We start from the raw sequence: 13,469 nt of genomic DNA on the forward strand, positions 1-13,469 counted from the left end.
CAAATTAAGGACTTTTAAAGACTTCCATGGGTCCCATCCCATATCACATCAAACAAATTAAATGTCTACATTAAATATAAATCGTAAATAACTCTACAAGGCAAGCTGAAGTCCAGTTATCTAGTTAGCATAATTTATACTCTGTAAACATTTATACATTTATTGGCTTTAATTCTGCAGTTTTCCCTTTGTATTTTGGAGCCAGTTAATTTATTTTTCCAATTCTAAACCGTCTACACAGGTCCTTAAAAAGCTTCTATGCCCTAGGCATCAAGCTGATGAGTGAAATGAAGGAAATGGCCCTGTACCCCATTGATTTCCCTGTTTCTAAAACACCCCAGCTCCCAACCCTTCTGTGCCCCCACAAGATAAAGGGCTGTCCCCCCATTTTGAGGCCATACTGCCCTCAGGTTAAAGCTCAAACTGCTTGGCTCTTCTAACAAGGCCCTTGTGCTCTGGCCTCTGTCAACCCCCAGCCTCATCTTCCTTTCCCATCCTGTGTTCCAGCTGTGGGATCCACTTGTAAGGAACATAGTTCCTGGACACAGCAAGTCTCATATGCCTTGGGGGCTCCCTGTCCCTCCTCTCATGGGCTTGAGCATGGGCAAATGCTCACATGGAAAATGGCTCCTCTAAGAAGCCTTCCCGGACGACCCCGGGCAGCCTGGTACTCCCCTTGTGCCCCCAGGATGCTCTGCAGACCCCACCTTTAGCTCCTGAGTCTTATCTAAGGTTTGTCCTTCCTTTTCCTCCACCTTGCCTGACCCTTCTGCAACAGGTCTATCTCTCTGTCTAGGCAGTGAGCTCTGATGATGGGGCTGTGGCATTCGTGTCTGAGTTCCCAGCTCCTCACCCCAGACATGGCTCTGTGATTTGCAAAATGGATTTGTGGAATCTGTGGAGGCCTAGTCCACTCCCAAAGCCCAGCTCAGGTCTGTCTCCTTCTGGAAGCCTTTCCTGACACCTCCAGCGACACCTGGCCTCTCCCTGTTCAGATGTCAGGATGGGAAGAGCTTCCAAGGCCATCTGGTTCAATGTCTCCTAGAGGAGAGACTGAGGCCCAGAGAGCTGAAGAGGCTTAGCCAAAGTCAGCCAGCAACTCAGTGCAAGGTACTGGGGGCTGGAGATGAGATTCCAGAGACCTTCTCCAAAGTCACTCCCTCCAAACTCTTGTAATTTTCAAAGTGTAAACCCTTCAGGGGTGGCTGAGAGCAGGTTCTGAAGTCTGGTTGCCTGGGTTTGAATCCCAGCTCCACCACTTATTGATGTGTAACCTTAGGTAAGATTCTTAAGCTCTCTGAGCCTAAGTTTCCTCATCTCTCAAAACTGAAGATGAACCATCTACCCCATAAAGTAAATCATGAAGGCGAATGAGATAAATATAACATCATCAGAACACATAGTAAACACTCAGTAAATGTTGGCCATTATTTCATTATCGTTATTTATTATTATTGGAATAAAGACCCAAATCCTCTGCAAAATCTGGCCCCTGCCAACCTCTCCACTCTCATCTCACTCTATTCTCCCAGCCACACTCTCCTTCTTTCAGTGTGCCAAATGCTCCATGTACTTTCCTGCCTCGGTGCCTTTACACATGCTGATTCCTTGGCCCGCTTTTCTCTTCCACCCTCCCTTTGCTCTCCTTTGCCTACTAAAATCCTGCCCCTCCCTCAGATCTTAGATCAAACCTGCTCTCTTAGGAAACTCTTTCCTGACTCTCATGCATCACAGTTTGCAGTGATATATTTATTTGTGGGATGATCTGAAAAACATTTGCTACTGAGTTCAATGTGGCCTGTTTTGCCCACCACTTTACTCCAGGGCCTAGCATTATGTCTGGCATATAACAGGTGTTTAATAAATGCATATGGCATGAACAAATGGTATCCTCCTCACTGTGGCCTCCCTTTCCCAAGCTGCTGCCCCCACCTCCCCTCTGTGGGTCTCTCCAGCCCCCTCATACCTCCCTGTTGCCCCCCTCCAGCTGCCCACCTGTCTCAGAGGAGATGTTGACCTCGACGCTCAGGTCGGGCACAGGTGCCCCCGGGAAGGAAGCCACACACAGATAGGTGCCGTAGTCGCTGAAGTGTAGGTCAATGAGCTCTAGGCTGCTGGTGACAGCGGGCAACTCAGGGTCATTGCGAGTCAACAGCAGCCTCTTGGACATGCGCGCTGGCTTGCCATTCTTGAACCACTGGTAGGTCACCTTCTCCTGGGGCACTGCATCCACATGGCATGACAGCTTCAGGTCCTGGCCCAGCTGTATGTTCTCGCTCTCTTTGATCACATCTGGGGTGATCTGGAATGTGGCGTTCTTCATGGCTATGGGTGGATGGGGAGGGAAAGGTGGCTGGAGCTGGCCCAAAGCCAGGGTTCCCTGTCTCACTACCCCCATCCAGATGCAGCTTCTACCCTCCAACTGGCCTTCCTGGAGTTTGGGGGCTACGATCCCACTCCCAGGAGAAACCATCACTTTTTCTGCTTGGAAATTGTTCTCTCTCAGATGTGTTTCCAAAAGTTAAAAAAAAAGCTCGCTGTAGAAAAGTGGGTTTAGTAATCAATACAGCCACTGTTGACCAAACATACACTATGAGAGGCCCTGTTCTAAGCACTGTATGTGGGTTTCCTCATTTAGCCCATCCCACAATCTTTGAGGGAGGCATTTTATTGTCCCTATTTTACAAAGGAGGGAAATGAGGCTCAGACAGTTTAATTCACTTGCTCAAAGAAGTATTGGTAAATAGCCAATCTTGAATTCACACTCAGAGCCTGTGCTCTTAACTACTATGCTGCTTTATTTTTATTGTTGTTTTAAACCCAGAATATACAAAATACAAATTTTGGAAGGAGGCACCAGAATGCAACACTGGTTCTATCTAGAGAATGGGACTGAGGGAAATTGAGGGGAAATTTTTAACTTGCCCTTTTGCACTGTTTAGCTCTTTGCAACAAGTTTGTGTCATAAAAAAAAAAAAAAAAAAGACCAATACAATCATTTTACATGCAATTACATAAAAATACAGAGTTTAGAAAGAAAATGGTCTGGCCTCCTTTAAAAATCTAAATATTGTTTTATGTATGCCAAGAGTTAGACAGAATTCTTAATATTAGGTGCTCATTGGAAAGGACTCTGGTACAACAGCCATAAATCAGGACTGGGCTGAGTGAAGCAGGCTGTATGTCACCCCGAGAGGTGACCACAAGTATTTGATGAAAATGGCAATCTTATCAACCCAGGTTTTAAAGGGCATATGGATCAGGTGGGGAAGAACAATCTTCTGATGGGAAAAGTACCATCAAAGGAAACAGTAGTCATTAGATAACCACAGTTTGACTATTATCTTTCTCACTACTTAATCATAATTAAGTAAAAAGTCATAGAGAGCTAGCTTCTCTTGGTGAGGAGAGTCAGGGAGAGACTGGTCAGTGACAGATGAACAAAGAAGAGTGTTCATCAGAAAATGCTCAACTGAATTTGACAGAAGCTGTATCTTACTTTCAAGTGCTAAAGAGCTGGAAACAAGCCTGGATCTTTAAAAAAAATTTTTTTAAATAAATTTTAAAACAACCACCTAAAGCTGCACAAGCAGAAGAATTTAAAGTTTCCTCCTTAAAGCAGAGTAGTAAAATCAAGATCTTATCGAGCAGTTAATGATAATTACTGAGGCTGAAGTTTAGCTAGGAAAGTATTTGTACTTCTTTATATTGTGCTCCAAGTTTTAATCATTTTTGCATTTAGTAATTATCTTTATACTCACTGAAATGCTTTGCTAATAAAGATCTACATATGAGGTATGTGGAAATGTGTGTTATTTTCACTTTAATTCTATTAATCATGTAGAAACCATTGTACAGGGAGAAAGTCAGGAATTTTCTCTTAGAGTCTGGAATGTCCACATTTAGCTTTTTGCAGCCTCAGTTTCCCAATCTAAAAAAAATCTAGGTAATCAACACCAGCCCTTCCTACTTCTTGGGTTGTTGAGGTTATATTTGAAAATGTATTGATAGATTGTAAACTGTAAATAAAACTTTATACAAATTTTAGTCCTGCCATCTGCTGGCAGACACCTGAATTGCAGGGAAATCAAGGTGCCTGGAACCTGCCTTCTCAGCCTACCTCCCCTACCAAGGAGAAGCAGACAGGCCCCTTTCCCATTTCAGTTCCCGAGGTACAGGGACCCTGTCTGCTTCCCAAGTTTCCTTCCACCCCTCCGGAGCCACGTACATCGCACCAGGAGGTTGACAGTCTTCTTGGCAGGGTTGCCCACATTGTTGGTGGCTGTGCAGTTGTAGTAGCCAGAGTCTCGGGCCTGCACTGAAGGGATGCTGAGGGTGCCACCCTGGGCCAGGGCACCCAGGGGCAGCGGGCCTGGTCCATGGGACCACTGCAGCTGGGGCAGGGGATCACCGCCTGTCAGCAGACACTGTACCGTCACATTCTCCCCAGGGTTCACCACCAGAGTTTCGTTCACAGACAGCTTCAGGGCTGGTGGTGCTAGGAGGACAAGAATGGGGTCTTAGGGGACCGCGAGGCAGGGCCAGATTTGGGGGAGGAGAATCAGGGAGGGAATGGGGGCCGGGGAAGGCCTGCAGGGGGAGAAGGGAAGGAGCAGGCAGGAGGGAGGAGGGGAAACACTTGTGGTGATGTGCTTGGAGTCTTGCATGGGGTGGGCACCACCTCCTGGTTGAGGACTCAGCCCAGGTGGGCAAGGGGATGGGTGGGGAAGTGCCTGTACCCGTGGTGTTGGTGAGCCGGAAGGTGACGGCCTTGTCCGGGATGCCACACACGTTGCGTACAGACACCTGGCAGGTGTAGCTGGCATAGTCCTGGGGCCGCAGGTTCTTCAGCTTCAGGACCTTGGTCTCCCCCTGGGCAGTGACCACTGGGGTGAGGGGCCTGCTTGGGTCTCCAGGGGTCTCACACACATTCACCAAGCACCAGAGGCTAAAGCAAATTCCTATTCAGGACTGAGCCTGGGGTGGATGGCACACCCCCCATACCCTGGGTTTCCATGGGTCTGAGGGTGTCCCGGTACACACTGGTCAGGACCAGGCCTCAGTTTCCCCATTCTAGGAAATGGAAGGGTAAGGAGGGAATCCTGCCCTGTCTTACAACCCATACAAATATAGGGCTGGCCCTACAGGCCATGGCTACATGTGGAGTTCTGACAGCCACCTAGGAAAGCTGCCTCTGAAAACTCTCTTGCAGGATGGCTTCATCACCATCTCCTAGGACTGCAGGAGAGCCATGGGAAGTGACTCATCTTTCTACCCCAACTCCTGCTGTTCCTGCCCATGCGTTCCAAAGACCCTGCCAGCCAGCAACAGGCAGGGATGACTTGTCTGCCCCAGGAGGTGCCTTTCCTAACTGGCAAAGTTCTTAGAGGACATGTTGCCTTGAGGACTCTCCTGTCCTCACCACTGCTCCCTGACCTTTCTGTCTCGATTTTGTCTGCCCCAGGTGGTCTGAAGCCCAATCAGAATGCTTGCTTCTGATGTCAGAAGAAACTTGTTGGAGTCAGGGCAGTCCCTGGAACTCCAGATGGTGAGGCTTCAGCCCCCCCTGGTCCCCTCCCTTGTGGGGTGTAGGAGGAAGAATGTGGGGTGAGCCATGAGACCAAGCCAGCTGCCGCCCATCCTGACCTGGGTGTAGAGGGGCTCATAGATGTCGACCCCATTGTCCTGGCTGTGAGACAAGGTGTCCGAGCCCCGCTTCCAGATGAAGCGGGCAGGTGGGTTGGAGTTGACCGTACAGCGCAGGAACACCGTCTTCTCCTGGTAGAAGTTGCCTCGAACATCACTCACTGTCTGGTGTACTGTCAGCACTGGCTCGTCCAGGTCTGCAAGGGCACAGCCCCAGTGGAGTCAGATGCGTGACCCCCTAGGTGGAGGGCTTGGGCCCCTGGCAGCTCTCAGGGAAAGTTAAGCTACCCTCATGGGATGCTTCCAGAGAGCCAGATGCTCTCCCAGCCCTGCAAACTTGAGCAACCTGTCAGAGGCAGGGGACTGGATGTGTTGGCTTCTCAGCAGTCCCTCCCCAGGGACCTGCATTGGCGGCGGAGGGGGGGATGTGTGTGTCTATCTTCACCCTCCTATCATGGGACGGAGGAAGCAGCTGCACACTGGAAATCAGGCCATACCTGCCAGACCCTTCCAGCTACAATAACTTGAGAAACGACCCTCAGCCCCAGGGTTTGTCAGGCCCCTGGATGACTGAAGGGGGACAGAAGAGAGGGCCTGGGGTTCCACCACTCTATCAGGTCCCACTTGGGGCAGGGGGGTGTATTTAATGGGTAGGTTCATTGTAGATATTAAGATGGTGGCAGACAGACCTTTGGGCCTGGCCCCACAGCTTCTGGGTACCTAGGTCAGCCTGGATGGCACAGAGGCAGATGGCAAGAAGGGAGATAGCCTCTGGGTGGTCAAGGGAATATCCATGGAGGGCAGGCAGGGACTGAGGGCTTCCCATTCAACCTGCAGCAAGGACTGAGGGGTGCCTGGTCCTGCAGGTGTTGGGGTAGGGAAGTTTCAGAGCTGCCCTGGGACGAAAGCAGAGACATGAGGTACTGTGGGAAGGACACTGGACCATAATGAGAAGAGACCTATGCAGTGAGCAAGTCACAAGCCTTTGGTCTCAGCTTCTTCATCTGTGGAATGGGTATAATCCAACCTGTCCTGCCCTCCTTGACCACTTTGCAGGGATGCTGCAAGGTTCATATGGGATTAAAGATAGAAATGGGTGAATGGTATAAGGTAGTGCACATCAAAGGAACATCAGGGATGCCCTTCTCTATCCCGGAAAAGAGAAAGTCTCTACAGTTGTTCTCCACGGAGGTGCCACTTCTCCACCCTTCTCCCCACTCCTCCTTCCCAGCCTGAGCCCCCAGAAGCAGGTCCCTGGCCCGGGTACTAAGAGGCGGACCCGACTCACACTGCACGTCCACCCGGATGGACTTGATGGCAGGCACGCCCACGCCGTTCTCGGCCTTGCAGTAGTAGCGGCCGCCCTGTGTGCGCGCGATGCGCTCGATGCGCAGTGTCTCATTGAACACCGACGTCTCCTGGAACTTGTCCGACGCGCTGCCCGCGGTCTTGGTCCAACGCACCTGGGCCAGCCAGGCAGGGCAGAGTCAGACTGCATGGGGGTGGGGGGGGCTCCCCGCCCACCCCGCCCACCCCCATACTTTTCCACGAGTGCACATAAGGCATACACAGGCCTGCGAAACTAACCCAAACAGCCTCGTGGGAATGCACGCTGGAGGTAGGACCTCTCAGTGAAGAGCCTGGGGAATCTGGGGTCAGGTGGAGGAGGCTTTTAAAAAGGCAGTATGTGCAGTTGTTAACATCATGGATTTGCGGGCAAGTTACCCAACCTCTCCTGCCTTCCTTTCCACATGTGTACAATGGAAATATTACTCTCTTCCTAGGCTTACTGAGAAGACTAAATGAGTATATAATTAATTCCTGGAAAAGTCAGAATTTGATTAAATTTTTGTTATTCCACTTATTAGCTTAGTGACCTTGGGTAGGTTACTCATCTCCTAGCTTCAGATTTCTCATCTGTGAAAGAGGTCTATGTGATAGCCAGCCTCCACCATGGCCCCCCGTGGTCCCCACCTCCTGGTATTCACACCTTTCTGTACTTTCCTCCCATTTTGTACCAGGGATGGTCTGTGTGACCAATAGAATTTGGCAGGAGTGATGGTGTGTCACTGCTGTTCTCATCTCCTCACCACCCTCAACTCTACCCTCATGGACCCAGGGGTTACAAAACTTGGGGAAGGCTACATGCAGTTTCAGGACATTCAGACACAGATCAGAGGATGCTTTGGAAAAAGAACAAGACCATGAAAATGTTTTTGCTTTTTGTACTTGACATTTTGCAGTTTCACCATGATTTATCTAGATGGGGTTTGTTTACAAATGCTTAGGAATTGGTTTATCCATCTGAGAGTTCATACTATTCTTCAATTCTACAAAATTCTCAGGCTTTTTCTCTTTAAATATTGCCTCTTCTAAGTCTTCTCTAGTCCTTCTAAAATGCCTAAATTTGTTACAGCCTCTCATTCTATCCTCCATGTCTCCCAACTTCCTTTTCACATTTTCCATCCCTTTGTCCTCTCCAGACTGCATTGTAGCTGATTTCCTTGGACCTATTATCCAATTCACCAGTTTCTTCTTTAGCTACTTCCATGGTATCGAGGCCAAATTTTTCTAAAGACTATATTATTTTTTATTTCTAGGATTTCTATTTGCTTTTTTCCATATCTTAACTGATCAGGTTTTATAATCTCCTGTCTTATAGATTCTATTCCTTCCATTATCTCTTTAAACATTTTAAACACATTTATTTTAAAGATCCTTTCATATTGCTCTATTATCTCTGTTTTCTCAGATGTGAATTGTTCAATTATTTGGGTCTATGGACTGACTCTCCTGGCACTGTATTTTTAGATATGCTTTAAAATTTCACCCCATGGGCTTGTATTCAGTAGGAATTATCTTCCTCAGAACTTCCACTTGGGTCCTGACAGGCCTGTCTGTGGTGTAGCTTTATGGTTGCCTATGCCCAAGATATATGCATTCACAGGTTTCAACCAGTTTGGGTTTTTTCCGGCCGTACCCTGCGGCATGTGGGATCTTAGTTCCCTGACCAGGGATCGAACCCATACCCGCTGCATTGGAAGCACAGAGTCTTAACCACTGGACCGTCAGGGAAGTCCCAGTTTTTATATTAGTTTCTCAGCTTAAGGTCTCCTCACCACTTGGATAGTGCAAGACACAGACTGGATTAGGGTTATTCCCTCATAGGTGACTCTGTTTGCACCCACACCCTGAAGCAGAAAGTCTGCTCCCTGCTATGACTCTGGGCTATGGGGCAGAGATCTTCTGGTCCCCATTCATAGGTGGTGTCACTCTTATCAAGCTTCCAGCTTTAGGTAAGAAGTCCAGTTCTAGCTCCAGTCATAGATGGGCCTGTGGCCTCAGCTCATAACCCCATGTGTGTATTAATACTACTACCCCTGAGGTGAGTAGGCAGTTAAGTCCCTCCAAGTACCAGTTTCTTCAGCTTTTGCTCACTACCATCGCTATAGATTTCTTCTTCATTTTAACCATAGAGAGTCGCTCTCTCTTGCTATTAGTTTGGAGTAGGGAATTCCATGCCCACTCATTCCTCCATCTGACAACAAAGTGGGCTATGAGATGATACTTGCTCCACCCCTAGACTGGATGCTCCATGACAACAGCAACTGCAGCTGTATCCTCAGGACCCATCACAGTACTTGGCACATAGCAGGTGCTCAATAAATATTTATTGTAATGAAATGAGCAAAAAGGCACTAGAAGGCATTTCAGGACAGGTAAAGAGCAGTGGCTAAAGCAAGAATGAACAGGGTGTATTTGGACAGGTTCACTGAAGACGGGGCGTGAGGAGGATGGCCGTGGGAGATCAGACAGGACAGGCAGGTGGGGGCTGGATTGTGGGGGGGGTCTTTAGTTCCACCCCTATGAGCCTGAACTGGGTCTGGCAGGTAATGTGGAGCCATCGAAGGTTTCTGAGCTGGGAGTGATATAATGTAGCAGGTCTAAGGATGATGATTCTGGGAGCAGGGTGCAGGAATGGATTGGAGGGGGAGAGGTAGGAGAATGGGAGCCCAGTTAGAGTCTACTGCAGTGGTCCAAGGGACAGGACTAAAGGTCTGACCTCAAGGGGTCATGAGGAATAGAAGGAGACCCATGCAAGAGACGTAAAAAGAAAGGCCTCAGAGCCTGGCTAGGTGTGGGGAATGATATGTGGCTGAGTCAAATATGAGCCCAAGGGTTTGAGCCTAGGTAGCAGGAAGAATAATGAAACTACAAATGGAAGTAGAAAATGGGTGCACGGACTCACAGCCACAGCCACAAACGACTCCTACATGTGATGCACAAGGGGACACACACAGATGGCCAGTGCAGCCTGAGGGAGAGGTGGCCCAGCTGCCTCCCTGGCTTTAGGGAGGATCATCCCTAAAGTCACACCTATGCAAACACCAACCTGAAGACTGGCAGCATTGTTTTCACTTCCAAAAATAAACCGTTAAGAAGGAGGAAGCGGTGATGATAGTTTCAGTTTGAAAAAGTCTTTAGGAGTTTTCTTGTCCATCTGCTTGTCTCAAGACCAAACCTACTAAAGCTGTCCCTGTTCCCAAAATTGTCCCCAAAAAAAAGGATTTTGCAATCACTGTGCTTCCTAGGATCCAATCAAAACCTTTTCTGCTGCTTTTAAAGGTCACCGCAGCTCGCCAGCAAATTTTACCCATCCCTCCAGCCCACCCTCCTGCCTCCTCCTGTCAGCTCTCAGTGATAACCAGCCAATACTTCCTGCCTGAACCAAACACTTAGTCTGGGACAAAATTCACCCAGATTTTCCAGATACTCATCTTCTGTTACTTTCTAATAGCTTTGAGTCTCTTAATGTCAAAAGTGTGGGGCTTGTCTACTGGAAGCCTCCTGAAGTAGGATGAAGTGTACCAAGCTACAGAGAATGCTGGTTCTGGATTCGAATTCTGCTCCCACCCTCACAAGAGCTGGGGACCTTGGGAGTTTACCCAACCTCTCTGAACCTCGATTTCCTCAGCTAAAAATGGAGGCCCTGATGCCTTCCTCACAGCACGGTTGCGAGGCTCCAAAGAGAAAACACTGGAGAAAGTAACGAGCATAGTGTTTGGCACATGGTCTGCCTTCAAACAGTGGATGAAGGTATATATCTGAGAGAGCGTCTGCTCAACAGATACAGGGAATGGAGTGGAACTGAACAACTGACATTCAGTTTTTTGCCCTCAGTCATCAATATTTCCAGGTGAGTAAGCCCACAGCCTCTAGCCCTTCCCCACAGAGTCTATTTTCCAGCTATTTCCCCAGCCCCAGGCTCCTGTCTTCTGTTGACTTGCTGCTGTCTGTCTCTAGTCACAGCTCCCACTGCCTCTTCTGATTCCAGAGTGGGGTGGGGAGTGAGGAGGCGAGGTCAGGAGGTGCCTGCTCAAGCCAGGGCAGTGGCTTACCTGGGGCCGAGGGTGCCCGGTGACCAGGCACTGCAGCACCAAGGTGTCCCCCTCCCGGATGGTGTAGACGCGCTCACTGATGTTGTCCTCTTTCACCACACACGCCTGGCCCGCGTGCACGATCTGAGCCTGGGCTGGAGCTGGCGGGAGACGGGGAGGTTTAGACAGGAGGCACCGAGGCCAGAGGGGGTCTAAGGCTCCCTCCTGAGTGTGTCAGGGGGAGGGGTCAGCCCAGACTTCTCCATGACATCCCTCAGAGGCCTGATCCCATCGAGCTCAGGAAAGAATCCTCCTAGGGCCCCGGGCCAGACCAGAAGGGCCAGGGACTCAGGACAGGGGCAATTCCTCCCTATCCCACGGCCCTTGCAAGAGATCTGTACTCTTCAATGAGCTGAGGATTGTGAGGGGGCTTTGTAATCTGTACAGAGTGGTTATCACCCAGTGAGCATCATGTCTTAGCAGCCCCCTGTCGTGCAGGCTGCTGGTGCTCTGCCCAGCCCCCTGTATCTGGCAGGTGCCTCCATTCCCACCTGCTGTGTTAGCTGCTAGGCACGAAGAGCTCACTTGCCCCAGGGAATTGCCCTCAACCAGTGCGAGCTGCCTGGACCAGACATGCCTAGGAGGTCATCCCTTCCCCAATACATACACACCCCAATGACTGGTGGACATGATGCAAAAGCCCAGCCACCTTGCCTCAAGCTGGGGTGACCGCGGTTCTGTTCATGCTCCAGAGCCCCCCTACCCCCACCCCAGGGAACAGGCTGAGACTAAGTCAACTAAACCACATTTTCATCTGGCTGTTTCCCTTGTCCCCTTTCAGTTGGTCCTTAGAGCATTTTCTCAGCAAATCACTTGCCTGAACTCACTGCCACCAACCATCCGAGGCTCAACCTACAGCGAACCTAACTAAGATATCCCCCAGCCCCACGGACTGCACATTCCCCTCACCCAAACGCCTGTTACTTTTCCCTCATTTCTCTCTGAACCTATGCCAGCCTCCTCTCCTAGGGAGAGAAGTTCTCACCGGGGGCCTGGAAGCTCTCACAAGACTTTGGATCCTCCCTAACCTCTCTCACAGTGGCCAGGGCTGGGGGACCAGAGCTAGGATATGGCTGGGGGACCCAAAGGGAAAATGATTGATACAGAAAAGCTCATAGCCCTCCTTCAGTGTCTTAGCCCCATTGTCCTGAAGGCAAACTAGCCCCCAGCCCACCAGTACTTGGGCTCTGGGAAGGAGGGCAAGGCCCCCAATTTCAAACCTGTCTGCTCACATATGAGGGTGGAGGGAGTGGAGGCAGGAGAGCTAATCCAGGGCACGAAGGACACAAGGGGGTGAAAACTGAGTCCTTGCCCTAAAGAGGTGCAGGGAGGTGAGATAAAACCTGTTCATAAAATGTGTAATTTCCTCCGGGAAGCATTCCATGATTGACCTACATCCTCCCTCCTTCTGTATCCATCACTTTTCCAGTGCAACAACAAAGCATCAATCTGCGTGCCTACCAAATTCAGCATTCTTATCTTTCTGCCTACCAGACCATGAGCTTCACACCTTGGTATCCCCAGCGCAAAGCCTTGAATATAGCAGGTACTCAGTGAACACTGAATGAATGAATTTATAGGAATATGCCATGGTGAAGTTGCTAAGCATTGTAAGAAAGGTAAAGAGGAGGTGAGAGGAGAGAGACATCACTGTCTGCTGGAGAAAGAATCACAGAAGGCTCTATGGAAGAGGCAGCTTTTGAACCAGCCCTCAGAAAACAGGGGGGCTTCCTGCAGGTTGGCAGGGCAGTCTTATATACCATATTACCCGGGGTAAAACACTAGTGATCTTTGGACCTTCATTTTCTCATCTCTACGATGGAGAGAAGGCTACCAACCCTGAGAACTCACAAGGGTGGATGTGATCATCACACAGGATAAATGAGAAGTGCTTAGTAGAACTCTGATGTGTTCCACTGTTGCCACAAATAGCACCTTAACAGAGTCTCTCCAACCAACACTGACGGGACAGTCATGAACTCATTACAGAGGTGGGTCCACAGAGGCAGCCCGGCCGCACATCAAGAAGTTTGTGGGGCAGCCGTCTGGGGGTGATGTAGGCTGTGTTTAACCATGAGAGTCTCTGCAAACAGTAGCAGGTTCTGCAAACAGTGGCAGCTGCTACCAACCCAGAGTCTGAGTGTCCGGTCTGGCTGCCATGGAGTAATGAACCTAGGCTAGCTGTCAGGAGACAAGCTGTGTGACCTTGGGCAAGTCAAACCTCATGGGCCTCACTTTCCTCACCTATAGGAGGGGAGTGTATTAGATGACTTCTGAGGTCTTTTTTTCAACTCATACTTTCTATGAATTTTATAAACAGCACGTGCTCCCTGTATAAGATGCACCCTGGAATCTAGGGAATGGGTCTGAAACTATCACCCCCTG

At 49.5% G+C, this 13,469-nt stretch overlaps 1 protein-coding gene across 3 annotated transcripts in view; it reads right to left on the reverse strand.

The window, feature by feature from the left end:
* The window catches only part of MDGA1 (MAM domain containing glycosylphosphatidylinositol anchor 1), a 54,202-nt gene that overhangs the window by 13,517 nt on the left and 27,216 nt on the right, over nucleotides 1-13,469 (reverse strand). For all 3 annotated transcript variants that reach the window (XR_014232547.1, XM_082346733.1, XM_082346732.1), the window contains exons 2-7: nucleotides 11,046-11,185; nucleotides 6,935-7,109; nucleotides 5,647-5,843; nucleotides 4,740-4,872; nucleotides 4,229-4,498; nucleotides 1,996-2,325 (exon numbers count right to left, since the gene is read on the reverse strand). Coding sequence is in view for 2 of the 3 variants with exons in the window: in XM_082346733.1 (XP_082202859.1) it covers nucleotides 1,996-2,325; nucleotides 4,229-4,498; nucleotides 4,740-4,872; nucleotides 5,647-5,843; nucleotides 6,935-7,109; nucleotides 11,046-11,185 (1,245 nt within the window). In the remaining variant the exon portion in view is untranslated. The remainder of the gene's footprint in view (nucleotides 1-1,995; nucleotides 2,326-4,228; nucleotides 4,499-4,739; nucleotides 4,873-5,646; nucleotides 5,844-6,934; nucleotides 7,110-11,045; nucleotides 11,186-13,469) is intronic.

Source organism: Balaenoptera borealis (assembly GCF_965194805.1).
Source record: "Balaenoptera borealis genome assembly, chromosome: 12".
NCBI classification, from domain to species: domain Eukaryota; kingdom Metazoa; phylum Chordata; class Mammalia; order Artiodactyla; family Balaenopteridae; genus Balaenoptera; species Balaenoptera borealis.